A 20,085-nucleotide genomic window follows, 5' to 3' on the forward strand; every position below is an offset into this window, starting at 1 on the left:
ATCTGGAAAGGAATATGACGAGTGAGGTTATCAAATTTGCAGATGATACAAAATTATTCATAGTTAAATCACAAGCAGATTGTGATACATTGCAGGAGGACCTTGCGAGACTTGAAGATTGGGCATCCAAATGGCAGATGAAATTTAATGTGGACAAATGCAAGGTGTTGCATATAGGGAAAAATAACCTTTGCTGTAGTTACACAATGTTAGGTTCCATATTAGGAGCTACCACTCAGGAAAAAGATCTAGGCATCATAGTGGATAATACATTGAAATCGTTGGCTCAGTGTGCTGCAGCAGTCAAAAAAGCAAACAGAATGTTAGAAATTATTAAGAAGGGAATGGTTAACCAAACGGAAAATGTATCGCTCAATGGTGAGACCACATCTTGAATACTGTGTACAATTCTGGTCACCGCATCTCAAAAAAGATATAGTTGCGATGCAGAAGGTAGAAGGTACAGAGTAGTGCAACCAAAATGATAAAGGGGATGGAACCTCTTCAGCCTTTCCTCTATGAGGAAAGGCTGAAGAGGTTAGGGCTGATCAGCTTGGAGAAGAGAAGGCTGAGGGAGGATATGAAATAGGTTTTTAAAATAATGAGAGGTCTTGAATGAGTAGATGTGAATCGGTTCTTTACATTTTCGGACAATAGAAGGACTGAGGGCACTCCATGAAGTTAGCAAGTAGCACATTTAAGATTAATCGGAGAAAATACTTTTCACTTACGCACAACTAAGCTCTGGAATTTGTTGCCAGAGGATGTGGTTAGTTTAGTTAGTGTAGCTGGGTTTAAAAAAGGTTTGGATAAGTTCTTGGAGGAGAAGTCTATTAACTGCTATTTATCAAGTTGACTTAGGGAATGGCCTCTGTTATTACTGGCATCAGTAGCATGGAATCTTCTTAGTGTTTGGGTACTTGCAAGGCTCTTGTGGCCTGGTTTGGCCTCTGTTGAAAACAGGATGCTGGGCGTGATGGACCCTTGGTCTGACCCAGCATGGCAATTTCTTATGTTCTTAGGAGAACATAAGACACACCACAACTCATAGACATCTTCTACTTCAATGGAACACAAACCCTGGGAAAAGGATTCAGTGCACACTCTGGGTTGGCGGTTCCAATAATGCCAAATTTATTAACATAACACAGGGGTATCCAAGTTCACAGGCTTCCACAGTATGGAATCGAAAGAGCCAGTTGTGAAATAAGAACATAAGAAGTTCCATGCTGGGTCAGACCAAGCTCCCTTGAGCCCTGTAACCTGTCTCCAACAGTGGCCAGTCTGGGTCACATGTACCTGGCAGATTCCCAATACTTGATCTATTTCTTGTATCTCACTCCAAGGGATAAGTACTGGCTTTCCTAAGTCTACCTGTTTATGAACTTTTCTTTCAGTAACTTGTCCATTCCTGTTTTGAACCCCACTTTGTTAGCTGCTTTGACCATGTCCTTCGGCAACAGGTTCCATAGCTTGATTGTGCACCGAGTAAAAAAATACCTCCTACGATTAGTTTTAGATCTGCTAGTTAATAGTGTCATGGCATGTTCCCCTAGTCTTACTGTTGTTTGAAAGTGTAAATAACCTTTCCCTGTTTATCTGTTCCACCCCATTCTTGATTTTATAAATCTCAATCATATTTCAGTCATCTCTTTTCCAAGCTAAAGAGCACTAATCAGTTTATCCTTTCTCCATAAGAGAACTTTTCTATCCCCGTTATCATTTTTGTTGCCCCAATCTGTATCTTTTCTAGTATTTCTATGTCTTCTTTGAGATGGGTTGACAAGAACTGCATACAATACTTGAGGTGTGGTCACACCATGGGTCTATACAAAGGCATTATGATATTCTCAGTATCCTAGTGTGTAGCAGATGGACTCAGGACCATGGGTTTATGCTCCCCTTCCAGCAGATGGAGATGTAGCAAGCTGACGTCACAGTATATATAACCCTTCAGTGATCCTAGCCTGCTAGTATTCTCTGTCTCCAGGAGATGGAGGACGTGTATCTCCAAATGGGGATTGCTTTGAGCTTTCTGGAAGAAGAAATTTGAAATTCTAAATTCAGGAAAAGAAAGCCCCGCTCTCCTGCAGTGATACCAAAAGGTCCCTCCCCCAGCTGAGAATACCTGAGGCGATTTCCATGGTCTCTCAGAGATGTGCCTTGGTCAGGTAGCTGGGTTTCCCGGCATGGACTTATCTGCTAGTTCAGCTGAAAAGCAGCGGGTGCAGGAGGCCGAGTGTGGCGGTGACGGCAGATGCCCTCTCCGGCCGCAGCTGGAGACCGTCTCTGTACTCAGCTGGTAAGTGCTGAGCTCAGGTAAGGTTTAAAAAAAAAAAAGTTTTACCCTGAATCAGAGACAGAGGGGTTTCAGGAATTTCTCCGGTCTCTGTTCTTGGCGTGCCATACCGAAGTTCGTTCCTGCTCCCATCGGGGTGGGGGAACTGAGTAGCCTAGCGGGCTAGGCCCCGCACTTAGGCTTTTTTTTTTGCATGCTGTGTGGTAGGCTGTGACAGCTGTTTTTGTGCGTATTCTGCTGCCCTTTATAGGCCGTCAGTATGCTCAGTGTGTTGGCTCTGCACACGCGTTGTGCGCTCGTTTTTTGGGCGCACTTTTTATGCACACAAACTTTTTTACGCGCTTAACTTGGCACACAGGTTGTGCATGTGCCTTGCTGCGTCTTTTTCTAGGTGCTTATTTTTTGGGCACATTTCATTTTTGAGCGCAAGCCATTCTGATGCACGTTTATCACAGCGATGGCGCCGGTAAGCAAGAACCTAAGCATCTTCCTGTTTGTGCTGCCTGTCATATTAGCGCTTTTCAGCTTTTCTTCAGGTGCAGTCCTCTGCTTCCCCCATTTCTGTCTGGTTGGACCTCCTCCCTCTTCCAGTCCTATGCTTAAGCGCCGGGGCTTGCCTCTGCTCCCTGTGAGTGTTCCTGACAGGAATCTGGATGGTACTGATGATGAGGTTGATCCTGATTCCCTAGAATATGGGGAAATTCCTCCAGGGCTGGAACCATATCAAACCATGTCGCAGTTCTTTCATAGAGATGAACTGCCGGCCCTGATTTCCCAGACTTTGAAACAACTGTGAGTTCCTAGTTTGGATGCTATGTCAGAGCTGAGGAAGAATCCCATTTTGGTTTCCTTATGTAAAGCCTCTTGTTTTTTTCCTGTGATGGATGCCATTCAGGAATTGATTAATCTGGAATGGGATGCCCCAGAGGCAAATTTTAAAGGAATTTGGACGTTGGAAGGCCAGTACCCCCTGGATCTGGCTGTGAGAGACTGTTTGAGCTTTCCCAAAGTAGATGCTTTGGTATGTGCTGTTTCTAAATGGAAGACTTTCCCTGTAGAGGGAGGAGCGGCCTTGAAAGATGTACATGATAGAAGGACTGAGGCTATTCTTAAGCAATCCTTTGAGGCAGTGGAGATGAATTTACAGATTGCCTCCTGTTGCACCCTAGTGGAAAGATCTTGTCTGCTTCTCTCTCAGGAGGTTGATGAGTCTGGAGGGAATTCCAGAGTGGTTATGGAGCCTGCTGCTGCCTTTTTAGCAGATGCAGGCAGTGATTTGGTCCAGACCTCAGCCAGAGGAGTGGCTTTGGTGATAGTGGCCGGGCATCAACTCTGGTTGTGAAATTGATCAGCTGATGCAGCTTCCAAAGCCTGTCTTACCAAGATGTCCTTTAAAGGCTTGCTTTTGTTTGGGAACGAGTTGGAAAAACTGACCAGTAAGTGGGACGAGTCTCCAGTGCCTTGGTTTCCGGAGGATAATAAAAAGTTACAGTTTCCCTTTGGTATGAGGGGTTGTTTCAGGGGTTCCAGGGACAACCTTTCAGCAGACTCAGCCTTTCAGTAGGTCTCAGTCCTTTTGACCCCGATAGCCCAAGAGAGGAGCGGGCTTGGATGGTGGACCTTCCTGGGGTTCCCAATGAAGTTTTGCTGACCCACCTTCTGGAACAGGAAATAAGGGGACTTTTATTGGATGTGGGTCAAGATCATGTCAGACCAATGGGTCCTGGAGGTGATACGTGAAGGGAATGCACTGGAATTTCACAGTATTCCTTGGGATGTGTTCATGGTGTTCCCTTGCCACTCCCCTCAGAAGAAGCAGGCAGTAGAGTTCATGCTTCAAAGGCTCCTCAGACTGAGGGCTGTGGTTCAGGGGCCCATGTCTCAAGAAAGTATTGGGCCATATTCCATTTATTTTGTTGTGCCCAAGAAGGAGGACTCCTTTCGTCCCATCCTGGGTCTAAACAGGGTCAACCGTTACTTGAAGGTGACTCATTTTCGAATAGAAACCTTACACTCTGTGATAATGGCGGTGCAGTGGGGGAAATTTCTGACCTCCTTGGATCTGTCAGAGGCTTACCTTCATATTCCCATCTGATTGGAACACCAACGCTTTCTATGCTTTGCGGTGTTGGGGTGCCATTGTCAGTTTCAGGTGCTGCCTTTTGGTCTAACCACTGCTCCTAAAACATTTTCCAAGATTATGGTAGTAGTAGAAGCAGCCTTGCGAAAAGGAGGAATCCTGGTGCACCCGTATTTGGACTACTGGCTGATTTGAGCCAAGTCTCAGGAAGAGAGCCACCTGGTGGCACACAAATTGATCTCCTTATTGCAGGAGCTTGATTGAGTGGTGAACCTGACCAAGAGCAATATTCAACCATCCCAGTTGTTGGAGTATCTGGGGGTCTGGTTCAACATGGGACAGGACAGAGTTTTCCTGCTGGAAGTTTGGATCCAGAGATTGATGTCTCAAGTGTGTCAGTTGATGAACACCTTACACCTGATGGTGTGGTCTTACCTACAGGTACTCGGCTTGATGGCAGCTACCCTGTAAGTGGTGCCATGGGCAAGGGTGCATATTCGTCCTCTTCAGCGCTCTCTGCTATCTCGTTGGAACCCACAGTCTCAGGATAATGCAGTTTGGCTCCACTTGCCAATGGAAATCTGCTCCCATCTTCAGTGGTGGTACAAGAGGATCATCTGACAAAGGGAGTTCCCTTGTCCTCTCCGGCCTGGTTGGTACTTATGACAGATGTGAGTCTCCATGGATGGGGGGCTCATTGTCTGGAGTTAAAGGCCCAGGGGCATTGTAATGCCAAAGTGTCCCACTGGAACATCAATCGCCTGGAGGCCCGGGTGGTATGGCTGGCATGCTTGCAGTTCAGCCACAGGCTGCAGAATCAAGTGGTTCGTGTGATGTTGGACAACATGACAATGGTGGCCCATATCAATCGCCAGGGAGGAACCAAGATCCAGCAAGTATCGCAGGAAATAGACCAGCTGATGGAATGGGCGGAAGGTCATCTGCAGATGATCTCGGCTTTTCACATTGCAGAAAAAGACTTGTTACGGCGGTTACTACCCCAAACCAAATGTACCTGATACTTCACTCTCGACGCATATCCAGCATGGCTCTCTGCTTCAACGGCATGGGAGAAAGACTGATACATCACGAATTTCCAGCATAGCTCTCTGCTTCAACGGCAGGGGAAAAGAAAAACTGATACTTCACGCATATCCAGCATAACTTCAACGGCAGGGGAGAAGAAAAAAGGATTCACACTCACAAAGCGGGGAGTAGCTGGCTTGTTACAGCGGTTACTACCCCAAACCAAATGTGCCTGATACTTCACTTTCGATGCATATCCAGCATAGCTCTCTGCTTCAACGGCAGGGGAGAAGAAAAAAACTGATACCTCACGCATATCCAGCATAGCTCCCTGCTGCAATGGCAGGGGAGAAGATAAACAACCAATAAGGGCTGTATAACATAATCTGGGTAAAAACAAATAAGCATGGGTGTAGCTTGCTTATTGCGGCGGTTACTACCCCTACTACCTCTAACTAATCAAGCTAGATATTTCACTTGGATGCAGCTCCATCACCGCTCTCTACATTAATGGTGGGGGTGGAAGGGAATTAGAACCAAGAGCTAAGAGAAACAGATAAGTATGAGAGAAAAAATGAGGGAAGCTTGCTGGGCAGACTGGATGGGCCATTTGGTCTTCTTCTGCCGTCATTTCTATGTTTCTATAAGAGCAAACTTTCTCAGCAGGGAGAGTTTGGACAGGAGACTGGGTGTTGTCAGCCGAGGCATTTCAGCTGATTGTGGATTTCTGGGGGCTTTTCATTCCTAGACCTGCTTGCGACTTCTCGAAATGTGAAAGTTCCTCGCTTCTACAATCGCAGGACAGATCCGTGGTCTCTGGGAATAGACACTCTTGAACAGGTCTGGCCGGATGACAGATTAATTTATGCCTTTGCTCCGTGGTCCTTGCTGGGCAGAATAATTTGCAAGATTGAAGGCCACAGGGGGCAAGTACTCCTGGTGGTGCTGGACTGGCTCAGGCATTCGTGGTATGCGGATTTGCGACAACTTCTGGTGGAGATCCCCCTTCATCTTCCACCGCACATGGATCTGCTACAGCAGGGACTGATTCTTCATAAAGATCCAACTTGATTCTGTCTTATGTTTTGGCACTTGAGAGGGCTCGCCTGTTAAAGCATGGTTGTTCCTCTGCAGTGATTGTCACTTTACTCCGTGCTTGCAAATTCTCCACTTCCTTGGCTTATTTGCATGTTTGGAGAGTTTTTGAGGCCTGGTGTGAGGAGTGGGGTGTTCTTCTTCATTCAGTTAAGATCCCTTTCATTCTGGATTTTTTGCAGGATGGATTGAATAAAGGCTTGGCCCTTAATTCCTTGAAGGTGCAGGTTGTGGCTCTTGCCTGTTTCAGAGGCCTAGTGAATGGTGTTTCTTTGTTGTCTCATCCTGATATGGCCCATTTTTTGAAGGGGGTGAAGCATCTTAGGCCTCCCTTGAGGTTACAGGTTCCATTGTGGAGTCTTAATTTGGTGCTGGACCTTTTGGCGGGTCCTGCATTCTGACACTGCATAGCCTTTCCTTACAGTTATTGACGTTGAAGACTGCATTCCTAGTGGCTATATGTGCTGCACGTCAGATTTGTGAGTTACAGGCGTTGTCTTGCCTGGAGCCGTTCCTTCAGGTGACTCCATAGGCATTGCAGCTGCGAACTGTTCCATCTTTCTTGCCCAAGGTAGTCTCGGGCTTTCATTTGAATCAGTCCATCTCCTTGCTATCCCTGGACAAGGTCAGGGATGTGGAGGCATTTTGCCTTTTGTGTTCCTTGGATGTTAAGAATCTTGTCATGCGGTATCTGGAGATCTCTGAGTCTTTTTGAAAGACAGATCGCCTGTTTGTTCTCCATGGCAGGAGTAAGCAGGGTGTTCCGGCTTTGCGGGAACACCCTGCTTACTCCTGCTTACTGAGGTGGTCAGGGCCGCATATGTGGATGCTGGAAAGCCTTTGCCTACTCAGGTTAGGGCTCATTCCACTAGGGCTCAGGCAGTGTCTGTTGTCTTCCATCGATATCCTCTGAGCTGCGACATGGCCCTGCTTACATATTTTTTCCAGGCTTTATTGTCTGGGTGTGCAGGCCCGGGAGGATGCAGCCTTTGCACATGCAGTGTTGACTGGACCGCGGGCAGCCTCCTACCCTGTTGGGGAGTAGCTTTGTTACATCCCACTGGTCTTGAATCCATCTGTCTACATGCTAGGAAATGGAGAAATTACTTACCTGATAATTATTTTTCCTTAGTATAGACAGATGGACTCAGCTTCCAGCTGCCGCATGAGTGTGTCAATAGTCATCCTGTGGGGCACTGGGACCCAAAGGATTATAGGTAAGTGTTCATGCAGTCCCTAGCTTGGGAAACTAGAATCTTACGTGAGTTCAGTGTTTATAGTTGGTTGAGTACAGTTCTGGTTACCTGTTTTTAATCATGTTTTTTAATCAAGTTTTTTTGCTAGTCTGTCCACAGTTGCTTTTGAAGAGAATATTGGCAGGCTGGGATCACTGCAGGCTACTGTGACATCAACTTGCTCCGTCTTCACCTGCTGGCAGGGGAGCATAAACCCACTGGTCCTGAGTCCATCTGTCTACACTAAGGAAAACAAAATTATCAGGTTAATAATTTCTCCATTTTGCTCTCTATTCCTTTCCTAATAATTCCTAACATGCTATTTGCTTTTTGACTGTCCCTGCACACTGATCCAAAGATTTCAAGGTATTGTCCACATGGACTCTGAGATCCTTTTCTTGGGTGGTAACCTCTGACACACAACCCAGCATCATGTACCTACAGTTGGGATTATGTTTCCCTACATGCATTAATTTGCACATCCACATTAAATTGCATCTGCCATTTGATGCTCAGTCTCCTAATCTCATAAGGTCCTCCTGCAATTCTTCGCAATCTGTTGCTGTTTTAATGACTCAAAACAATTTTGTGTCATCTGCAAATTTGGTCACCTCACTCATTTTGCCTTTTTCCAGATAATTTATGAATATGCTAAATAACACAGGTCCCAATTCTGACCCCTGGGGCACACCGCTAACGTCTTTTCTTCATTTGGTAAATAACCATTTAATCCTTCCTTTCTGTTTTCTGTCTGTTATCCAGTTACCAATCTACAATAGAACACTGCCTGACATCCAGTGACCTCCTAATTTGCTGAAGAGTCTCTAATGAGGGACTTTGTCAAATGCCTTCTGAAAATCCAAACACACTATATCAATGGATCACCTTTATCCACATGTTTATTTACAACTTCAATAAATATATAGTAAATTAGTAAGGCAAGTGTTGCGTTGGAGGTGGACCCTTGGGCTGAAGTGGGGTTGACGTAACCTGTAGGCAAGGGCTTATGGGTCCCCATCGTCAGCAGGTGGAGTGGGCTGAAGCTAGAGGCCACTGAGCTTCACCTGTACCAGCCCTCGTTCCCCTCAGGTTGAGCCTTTGGGTGCCAGGGCCGGCAGGACTTAGGTGGACCTCGAGGTTAGCTAGAGATGAAAGGTGATTCAGCCCAGAGACAGCAGCCAGTAGATGGCGTAGTCCTATCCTGGACTGGATTCGGTACTGGAACTCAGGCACCAAAGGAACAAAGAGGAACTGGAGGCACTTGAGTAAAGGAAGGCCTAAGTCTTGTAAGTCCACATCCAGAAGATAGGCGAGAGAAGGCATCACTGAAATGCTAGGATCAGAGCTGGTGGAGAGTGGAAGTTGTGGCAAGCAACGTGGAACTCTGGACACAGGAAAGTCTGTAGTGTAGTCATTCAAAGGAAGGGTCAGGGCACAGAGAAGGCAGGCGTAGTCAATCAAGGCAGTGGTCAGGGCACGGAGAAGGCAGGCATAGTCAATCAAGGCAGCGGTCAGGGCACGGAGAAGGCAGGCATGGTCAATCAAGGCAGTGATCAGGGCACGGAGAAGGCAGGCGTGGTCAGGCATAGCGGAGGTCCAGGGCTGGAGAGAAACTGAAGAGTAGTCAGGTGTAGTGAAGGTCCAGGGCTGGAGAGAAGCTGAAGAGTAGTCAGGCGTAGCGGAGGTCCGAGGCTAGAGAGATGCTGAAGAGTATTCAGGCGTAGTGGAGGTCTGGGGCTGGAGAGAAGCTGAAAAGTAGTCAGGCGTAGCGGAGGTCTGGGGCTGGACAGAAGCTGAAAAGTAGTCAGGCATAGCGGTAGTCAAATCCAAAGAGTCAGTCCAACACATAGATGAAACAGGAAGAAGAAGAACAGGAACTGGGAACCACAGGATAACAGGAACACAACGAAGAGACGATTCTAGGATCAGCAACGAGTACTCAGAGACCTGTGAGTAGTCAGGTGTAGCGGAGGTCTGGTGCTGGAGAGAAGCTGAAGAGTCTGACGTCAGCATCCGGGTCCGTGGCCAGGTTCCCGTCATGGGCCCTTTAAAAGAATCAATGATGCGCGCATGCGCCTAGGAAGGAGCGCGGTGCTGATGGCAGCGTCTCTCTGCGGGCCACGCGGAGAGATCCGATGAACAGGGACATCTTGGCTGGCAATACTGGGTAGCGTGGCAGGGCCGGAGGTACTGGAGGGAACCCGAGGTCGGAGCTGGTGGCCCACTGCCGCCAGTGAAGAGGAGCAGGAGCTGGAGTCCGTCTGAAAAGGTGAGAGGGCAGTGCCGTGGGGCTGCTGTGGGCGGCATGCGTAACAGCAAGTCTTTGCAAAAAAACATGTTGACTCTCCTCCATTAAACCATGTCTATCTATGTGGACAATCATTTTGCTTTTAAGAATAGATTCTGCCATTTTTCCCAGTACTCAAATCAGGCTCACTGGTTTATAGTTTCCTGGATCACCCTGGAGCCCTTTATAAAAGCTCATTTAAAGCAAATCAAAGAAAATTCTTTTTCACTCAGTGCATAGTTAAACTCTGGAATTCATTGCCAGAGGATGTGGTTAGAGGGGTTAGTGTAACTGGGTTTAAAAAAGATTTGGATAAGTTCTTAGAGGAAAAATCCATAAACTGCTATTACGGTACTTAATAAGCAGTAATAGCTTGTGATTTATCTAATGTTTAGGTACTTGTGACTTGGATTGGCCACTGTTGGAAACAGAATACTGGGCTTGATGGACCCTTGGTCTGACACAGTATGGCGTATCTTATTTTCTTATATAATGGCCACCCTCCAATTTTCTATGGCCTTTTTAAATGATAGATTGCAAATTAACAGAAATAGGTGTGCAATTTCATTTATGTGTTCTTTCAGAACTTTGGTCCTGGTGATTTGTTATTCTTTAATTTGTCAGTCTGAGTTATTACGTCTTCTAATTTCACAGTGATTTGGTCTAGTCACTCAGAGTCATCACCATCAAAATATGTTTCCAGTGTGGTTATGACCTTGATATCTCCTCAGTAAAGACAGAGACAAAGAATTAATTTAATTTTTCTGCTGTTTCCTTGTCTTTTCTGTCCATCCCTTTTACCCCTGGGTCATCTAGAGCCCAACTAACTCTCTCAAAGACTTTCTGCTTCAAATCTACTTTAAAAAGTTTTTATTATTATTACCTTTATGGCAAGCTTATTTTCAAATTCTCTCTTAGCCTGCATAATTATTATTAGTTTTTTACTTCTAACTTGCCAGTACTTATGTTCTCTATTTTCCTCATTTGGGTCTGCTTTCCATTTATTGAATGATGCCCTTTTGGCTTTAATTGCCTCTTTCAACTCACTGTTAGATTACGTTGGCAATCGTTTGGTTTTCCTTCAGCCTTTCTTAATGCACGGAATATATTTTGTCTGAGCATAAAGAATGGTACTTTTAAACAGTGTCCATGCCTCCTGCAAGAATGCTCCTTTTAGTTTTTTTCTAACAAATTTCCTCATTTTATCATAGTCTCCCATTTTATAGTTAAATGCTACTGCAGTAGTTTTCCTTAGTATTCACCATCCAGTGATTATGCCAAATTTAATTACATTATAATCACTGTTGCCAAGCAGATTCACCACCTTTATCTCTTGCACCAGGTCCTGCATTCTACTGAGAAGTAGATCTAATATATTTTCTCTCTGGTAGGTTCCATGACCAACTGCTACACAAAGCAGTCATTGTTTGTTATCTAGGAACTTTACCTCCCTTGCATGTCCTGATATGACATTTACCCAATCAATACTCAGATAATTGAAGTCTTCCATTATTATTATATTGTCCATTTTACTAGCCAGTCTAATCTTTTAGCATTTTAGTCTGTGGGCAGCAATAAGAACATTAGACCATAAGAAATTGCCATGCTGGGTCAGACCAAGGGTCCATCAAGCCCAGTATCCTGTTTCCAACAGAGGCCAAACCAGGCCACAAGAACCTGGCAAGTACCCAAACACTAAGAAGATCCCATGCTACTGATGCCAGTAATAGCAGAGGTCATTCCCTAAGTCAACTTGATTAATAGCAGTTAATGGATTTCTCCTCCAAACCTTTTTTAAACCCAGCTATACTAACTGCACTAACCACATCCTCTGGCAACAAATTCCAGAGCTTAATTGTGCTTGAGTGAAAAAGAATTTTCTTCGATAAGTCTTAAATGTACTACTTGCTAACTTCATGAAGTGCCCCCTAGTGCTTCTATTATCCAAAAGTGTAAATAACTGATTCACATCTACTCGGTCAAGACGTCTCATGATTTTAAAGACTTCTGTCATATCCCCCCTCAGCCATCTCTTCTCCAAGCTGAACAGCCCTAACCTCTTCAGCTTTTCCTCATAGGGGAGCTGTTCCATCCACTTTATCATTTTGGTTGCCCTTCTCTGTACCTTTTCCATCACAACTATATCATTTTTGAGATGCGGCGATCAGAATTGCACATAGTATTCAAGGTGCGGTCTCACCATGGAGCGATACTGAGGCATTATGACATATTCCGTTTTGTTAATCATTCCCTTATTAATAATTCCTAACATTCTGTTTGCTTTTTTGACTGCTGCAGCACACTGAGCTGATGATTTCAAAGTATTATCCACTATGACGCCTAGATCTTTTTCCTGGGTGGTAGCTCCTAATATGGAACCTAACATCGTGTAACTACAGCAAGGGTTATTTTTCCCTATATGCAACACCTTGCACTTGTCCACATTAAATTTCATCTGCCATTTGGATGCCCAATCTTCCAGTCTTGCAAGTTCCTTCTGCAATGTATCACAATTCGCTTGTGATTTAACTACTCTGAATAATTTTGTATCATGCGCAAATTTGATGACCTCACTCGTCGTATTCCTTTCCAGATCATTTATAAATATATTGAAAAGCACCAGTCCAAGTACAGATCCCTGAGGCACTCCACTGTTTACCCTTTTCCACTGAGAAAATTGACCATTTAATCCTACTCTCTGTTTCCTGTCTTTTAACCAGTGTAGTCCACAAAAGGACATCGCCTCCTGTCCCATGACTTTTTAGTTTTATTAGAAGACTCTCATGAGGGACTTTGTCAAATGCCTTCTGAAAATCCAAATACTCTACATCTACTGGCTCACCTTTATCCACATGCTTATTAACTCCTTCAAAAAATGAAGCAGATTTGTGATCCAAGACTTCTCTTGAGTAAATCCATGCTGACTGTGTTCCATTAAACCATATCTTTCTATATGCTCTACGATTTTGATCTTTAGGATAGTTTCCACTATTTTTCCTGGCACTGAAGTCAGGCTCACTGGTCAATAGTTACCTGGATCACCCAGGAGCCCTTTTTAAATATTGGGGTTATATTGGCCACCCTCCAGTCTTCAGGTACAATGGATGATTTTAAAGATAGGTTACACATTTTAACTAATATATCTGAAATTTCATTTTGAGTGCCTTCAGATCCCTGGGGTGTATACTATCTGGTCCAGGTGATTTGCCACTCTTTATCTTATCAATCTGGCCTACTACATCTTCAAGGTTCACAGTGATTTGGTTCAGTTCTTCTGAATTATCACCCTTGAAAACCATTTCTGGAACTGGTATCTTCCTAGGGACGCCTCCAAAGGAAGCTTTGCCGTAAGCCTAAGATATAAAAGTTATTCTCTCTGTCCATAGCAAAATGTGTCTCCCTGGGAGTCTGCAGCAGGGAGAAAACACACAGGAATCAAGCAAATGCTGGAAAAAGACTCCTAGTCCAAATATGAACAGAAACAGCCTTTGAATATTATGCAGGTATCACCCTTTATGCCAGGAGATGTCACTTTATGACATCACTCAGGCACAATTGCAATTTTTATATCACCTACCATTGAAAACAATGCAATTCATTACCTCTTATGGGTAGAAGATAAGTATAGGTTATATAGAGGATAAAAAGTGTAAATATTACTGGCCATATGGACCAGACCTGGCACCTGGGCCGCACCATTAAATATTCTAGAATGTTATAGAGGCTTCACAGGAAGCTTATGTAATGTTGGTTGTCAGCCTCTTGATATCACAATTGTTTGCAATAATTGTGAGCCACTAAAGTAAAAGATGTATTAAGTACACAAAATTTGTGTTTCATTTTATTATTATTTTTTGGCCCTGTACTTTCAGCCTGCTGCTTTGGGCTGCCAGATCAGTCAGTCCAGGACTAGGATCTGACAGCATAAGCTTTCATTGGTAGCTAGCTAGGGATTTTTCTCCTATTTTGTACCCCCTCCCAACTTACTTAGCCCATCCATTCTAGCAACAGCCTCAGTGGGGGCCACACACCAGAGCTTCTTCCAGAACCCTGCAATAAAACCCTGCGACCTTGGCCTCTAAATCTGGCTATGGGCTGTCATCGCAGTTTTCCCAGCTCTGGCTGGCCATAGAACAGAAGACTTGACCTGGAAATTGAATCCATCAAGCCAGCCCCTTTATTTTATTTTATTTTTTTAATTAAAAAAATACTAAACATGAGCCCACCAAGAAGTAGACAGAGTCCCAAACATCCTGATGCAGAGTCTGTTTTTGGCCAACAAAGATATATCTCCACACAGATATCTTCAGCCAAACTGCATCAAACACCAAACACATCTAAATTCGAAAGTGTAAGATAAGACCAAGGTGAGATGTTATAATTGGATAAGCATAGCCCTGATGATTTATCAGAGGGCTAATTATTATTGTGGACAACTTATAAATTATTTCACAGGCATCATGTGGCCAAAAATAGTCATGCACTGAGGTATCAACCAATCATTCATTTCTTTAAAATGAGTTTGTAAATTCTTAGGGGTAATTTTCAAAGACATGTTTCAAGCAGGTGTAACTTTGTATATATATTCTGTGCAGCGTTTTGGGCACACCCACAAATTTTTAAAGCGGATTTAAGTCTGCTTTGAAAATTCTGGCTCAACTGCTGTTAAAATGTACCTGCAGACTAACCTGTGTGAGATGTTTAAAATTTACCCTCCCCAAAGGGAAAGTTCATTAAGACAGGGAAGGTCTGAAATGGATTGGAGAGGGTCTAACCTGGCTGCTCAATGTCAATGCTGCCCAATTCTTTGGGCCAGGTCTCCACTCTGAGGGCCAGCCAGGAGGGTGGATACTGCACAGGCAGCACTTGAAACCCCTGGGGGAAGGAGTCTCAGCCGTCACTCAGTGCCCAGACTCGAGGTCCATGTTACCATGTTCCAGAGGGATCTACGGTCTGTGGCTCCTGTTCAAGGCTGTTGCTGCAATAGCTGGTCAAATTTGGTAGAGGAAAAACCGCCCTATGTAGTTGTGAATCAAGGCTTATGACACCCTAGGGGCCAATTTTAATTGACCTGGAAGCCCTAACGAGCAGGTGAGAACTTCTCGGTGAAGTACAATGTGTTGAAGTTAAAAAAAACTGTTAGGAGAGAGACAGGAGAAAAATGGTAAAAAATATCTTGAATATTGAATGATTTAATCAGATTCTCTTGAAAGCTTAGCCAGGGAACAATTTTAAGAATTTTTGGCCCAATGTCTCTTTTGTTGTTTCGGTTAAAGATTTTATGTAATTATAGAAATGGAAAAAAATTTAGGCCTGAAATCTCCATTTTTTCCATTATTCCAGCCATAAGCAAGTTTCATAGATACCTCTGCAAAATCTGATCCCACTCCGATAGCTGCTTTTATCATGAGCAGCATTTCCTCTGGCGAGTGTTCACCGTGATAAAGGGGAATCTAAATTCATATAAAGCAGTGGTCTCCAACCCTGCCCTGGGGGCCCACCAGCCAGTCGGGTTTTCAGGATATCCACAATGAAAATGCATGAGAGAAAATTTGCATGCGCTGCCTCCATAACATGCAAATTTTCTCTCATGCATATTCATTGTGGATATCCTGAAAACCCGACTGGCTGGTGGGCCCCCAGGACAGGGTTGGGGACCACTGATATAAAGGATATCTCCCCAGCAGTTCCATATGGTCTTTTTCATTAAATCTGACCTTTTCTTGTGCAGGTGGATCTAGCTCTGTTATTTTTCTTATATAACTATTACAGCGTGAACACAGAGTGCTTATAGGAATGTGTTTACCAAAGATTTGTGTTATCTAATACAGTTTAATTTTGCTTTCCTTCTTTCATAGAAATGTATCTCACAATGTCTTACCATTACATGGGGAGCTTCATTTTCAGTTTTTATTTTATTTGTCCCAGGAATTTATCAGCATTTATTATAAAAAAGAAAAATGGGAGAACTTTATTGAAAAAAAAGAGTCTTTTTTTTCCCCCACTGATATTTATTTGTTAAAATAAACACTAATAAGTTCCATGGAAAAATAAAAACTGAAAATGAAATTCCCTACCTTTACATATAGCATAAGTACCAAAGACAATAAAATCCAAGAATATACCCTTGCTTTAACAGGTCAGGATAAGATTTGCACTCCTAGGCAAAGGCCAAGAGTTGAGTCTAGACAGGCTTTGATGAGAATGCAAGGCTAAGTGAGCAGAAGAGACACAATCAGTCATTCCAGTCACAGGGTTACAGAAGTCTTCTTTCAGCAGTGATCAGAATATGGATTGGGATAGAGATAAGACAGTAGTTAGATGTGAGTAGCAGGAATGGGGAGAGGAATGCATAGAAACAAGTCTGGAATGGTTGAGAGAAGCCAGTCCATGGAGAAATTTGATTTGAAAGAGGGCAACTTTGAACTGTACTCTGATAGAAAGAGCCCATGAAGTTCCTTGAAGACTGGAGTGATATAATCCCGAATTTTGGAATGGGTAAGAAATTAAGCAACAGTGCTCTGTTCTGGCATACCGAAGAAAGAGATGTAGGACTTAGTAAGGTCATGGAAAAAGAGAGTTGCAATAATTAAGATATGGGGGAAAATGAAAGCATGAATAAGGATCTGAGCAGAGGCAGGAGTCAAAGAAATAATTAACACAGGCATTATTGTACAAATAGTGAAAGGCAGATTTTCAGATGTAAAAGTAGTGAGATACAGAAAGATAGCTTGGGACCAAGGGTGACACTGTGGTTATGGACAGAGAAGGGAGGGATTGCCTTGTCATGTAAACGTCTCTTGGTAGATGTCAAAGTTCCGTAAAAAGTCAAAGTTCCGTAAAAATGATTTTGTGCTATGTGAAATCAAATTTATAAGACTTACCCAACTATATTATGAACTATGTAACAATGATATTTTTTTTATACGAATATTCATCTTCTGCTTGTTACGTCCTGTTATATTTTCTTTCCTTTTCTTTCCCGCTCACTTTCTGGACTGACCTACGTACAAAGAGGAATTCCTTTCTTACCTCGAACACTACCAACTGACAATTCCAGTCAGGGTTGATCAAAATGGAGCCTTCCTCAGCTTTACTGTGAACAACGAGCAACACCCAAGGAGACGGAGGAGGAGTGCAGACCCTGTTGACAATGAACAGGCCGCAGCTAAATTATTTTTTAAGCTTTCTGCCTATGGCAGGCACTTTTATTTAAACTTGACTTTGAACACAGATTTAGTTTCCAAACACTTTACAGTAGAGTACTGGGGGAAAGGTGGACCTGAATGGAAACACGATTTTATAAACAACTGTCATTACACGGGATACTTGCAAGACCAAGATAGCACAACTCGAGTGGCTTTGAGCAACTGCAATGGGTTGGTGAGTATATTCTCTGGTTTAATGCTTTATAAGAAGAAAAATAACCTGACATTTTACCTTGTAGCTAGGGACCTGTGTTTTCAGGTTTTATTTATTTTTCCTGGGAATTGGCCAGAACTTGTTACAACAAGAACAACAATTATACTGTATTTATCTGGAAAAATGATGAGCCATTTTTTTCCACTGATTTCTCTCTTGCTTGTTCTTGTAATAAACACTCTTATATTCCCAGGAAAAATGAAATAAAAACTGAAAACAAAGGTCCCTACTTCTAGCGCATGAAAACAAATTCCATATTGTGATGTGAGATCTACAGAAGGAACTGAATTAGAAGTACATAGTCAGTAGGCTGGTTAGTGGACAAGTTATCCAGCTAAAGTTAGCTGGATAACTTGTCCCATATATTCAGTGGGAGAAACATGCCACTGAATATACCATCCTAAATTTATCTGGCTACATATAACCGGATAACTAAAAAACCTAACCGGCTATGTTTGAATATAGCCAGGTAGGTTTTTTTTTTAGCTATCCGGCCTTGTGTAGACAGATAATATGATACTTTACCAGATATCTTTTTAAGCACTATCATCTACTAAACTAAAGAAAAAATAAGTTGCCCCATCTTTTCCCACTCTCCCCCACCAAAGCATAAATGAAGCCATACAGTGTATTCTAAACCTCCCCCCCCCCCCCACCCTCTTAAATCTTTTTAAATAGTGTTGATTTGTCTAGGATTGTAAACTAGGTCCCCCTACTGATTTTACCTTCAAAACAAGCTCTGTCAGAGCAGCATGGGAGGGACCGGGAGCGGGGAAGTGGGCTCCTTGCTCCTGACTGAGAAGAAATAGATATTGGCAGGAATTGGGAGGGCAGGGGGATAGGGTGAAGGAGCGACATCTTTTCCTTGTGTGAAGGGGGGAAGGAGGCAGGATGAGCTTGTTTTGAAGGTAAAATCGGTAGGGGGACCCAGTCTACAATCTTGGACAAATCAAAACTATTTAAAAAGATTTAGAGGGTGGTGATGGGGGGTTTAGGATATGCTGTATGGCTTCAGTAATACTTTGGGGGGGGGGGGCGAGGGAGGGAAGGAAAGGATGGGGGTAACATTTTTTTCTTTAGCTCAGTAGATGACAGCGCTACTAAGCCAGACATCTTTTCAAGGCCACACAAGACCACACAAGGCCGCATAACTTTAGACCTGCTCAGAAGCAGTCGAAAGTTACCCGGCTACCCGAACCAGATATACTTGGTATTTGGCTAGGTTTGCTGGATATCTCAGCCCCTCCCCAGAATGCCCCTGTAATGCCTATATATGGCTAAATTTTAGCTGTATATGTAGTTATCCAGCTATAATTTAGCCGGATAAGCGGCTGAATATGCCGTGTTAACCATTTAGAAGGCTAACTTATGAGTTATCAGTCTAAAAGGCTTTTGAATATGGACCTCGCAGTTATTTAAAGTACATTAAACTCTTTAGCCAGTTATTTATTTATCATATTTATAACCCGCTTATAATAACACTGTTAGGCTAAGTGAGGTACAATAATACATTAATATCCAAAAATGAACTAGTTATACATGTAATTATTTGCTGTCAAATTGTCTTTATTTATTTGGTTAGATACACAATTCTATAACTCTTGCTGTTAAAATTTTCAACTTTTTTGTATTTTCATTATGTGATTAATAAAGTTGAAAATTTTAACAGCAAGACTTATAGAATTGTGTATCTAACCAAATAAATAAAGACAATTTGACAGTAAATAATTACATGTATAACTAGTTCATTTTTGGATATTAATTGTATACTAGTTATTCCTGGATTTTTTGGGTACAATAATACATTAAAACTAGCAAATTATGGGCCTCATTTTCCAATATCGCATGGTATACCAAAAAGGGGGTGTTACCTTATGCTAATAAGCATGTGTATTGCAATAACAGCTATGCAACACACTCTTAGTGCAAATCATGCTATTAACCCAATTTGAGCTACATTGTGGTTCACAGACAGCCTGTTTCAGAGAGAGAGAGAGAGAGAGAGAGAGAGAGAGAGAGAGAGAGAGAGAGAGAGAGAGAGAGAGAGAGAGAGAGAGAGAGAGAGAGAGAGAGAGAGAGAGAGAGACTTACTATAGTGTTTCTTCCCTAGACAGGTATTTGTATCCCTATGAGAGGCTCACCTAGTAACTCGAGGTGGGGTTTAGGTATGAGTGTAGGGGGTTGGGGGCCACTTTCACATTCAACGTGAGACGTACGAACAGAACAGTGGTCTCTTGTGAAGATTTGATGGCCTTCGGAGTGAGGAAACTCACTCCAGAGATTTGGGCAATGTTCTCTCAAACTAGCTTGATGGACACTCTACCTGGGCAACAACAAGCTAGGTGAAGAGAACATTGCCCAAATCTCATCTTGGAGTGAGTTTCCTCACTCCGAAGGCCATCAAATCTTCACAAGAGACCACTGTTCTGTTCGTACGTCTCACGTTGAATGTGAAAGTGGCCCCCAACCCCCTACACTCATACCTAATCCCCACCTCGAGTTACTAGGTGAGCCTCTCATAGGGATACAAATACCTGTCTAGGGAAGAGACACTATAGTAAGTCTGTCTCTGTCTCTGTCTCTCTCTCTCACACTTTTGTTATAAAAACCCCACAAAAAAGAAAAAACAATACTATAGCAT

The 20,085-nt window shown here is 43.2% G+C and overlaps 1 protein-coding gene across 1 annotated transcript in view; it reads left to right on the forward strand.

The window, feature by feature from the left end:
* Positions 1-20,085, forward strand: part of ADAMTS6 (ADAM metallopeptidase with thrombospondin type 1 motif 6) — an 894,781-nt gene that overhangs the window by 22,351 nt on the left and 852,345 nt on the right. Inside the window, exon 3 of the mRNA XM_029576285.1 lies at positions 17,038-17,405. Coding sequence (XP_029432145.1) covers positions 17,038-17,405 — 368 coding nt within the window. The remainder of the gene's footprint in view (positions 1-17,037; positions 17,406-20,085) is intronic.

This window comes from Rhinatrema bivittatum, chromosome 1 (genome assembly GCF_901001135.1).
Source record: "Rhinatrema bivittatum chromosome 1, aRhiBiv1.1, whole genome shotgun sequence".
Classification (NCBI taxonomy): domain Eukaryota; kingdom Metazoa; phylum Chordata; class Amphibia; order Gymnophiona; family Rhinatrematidae; genus Rhinatrema; species Rhinatrema bivittatum.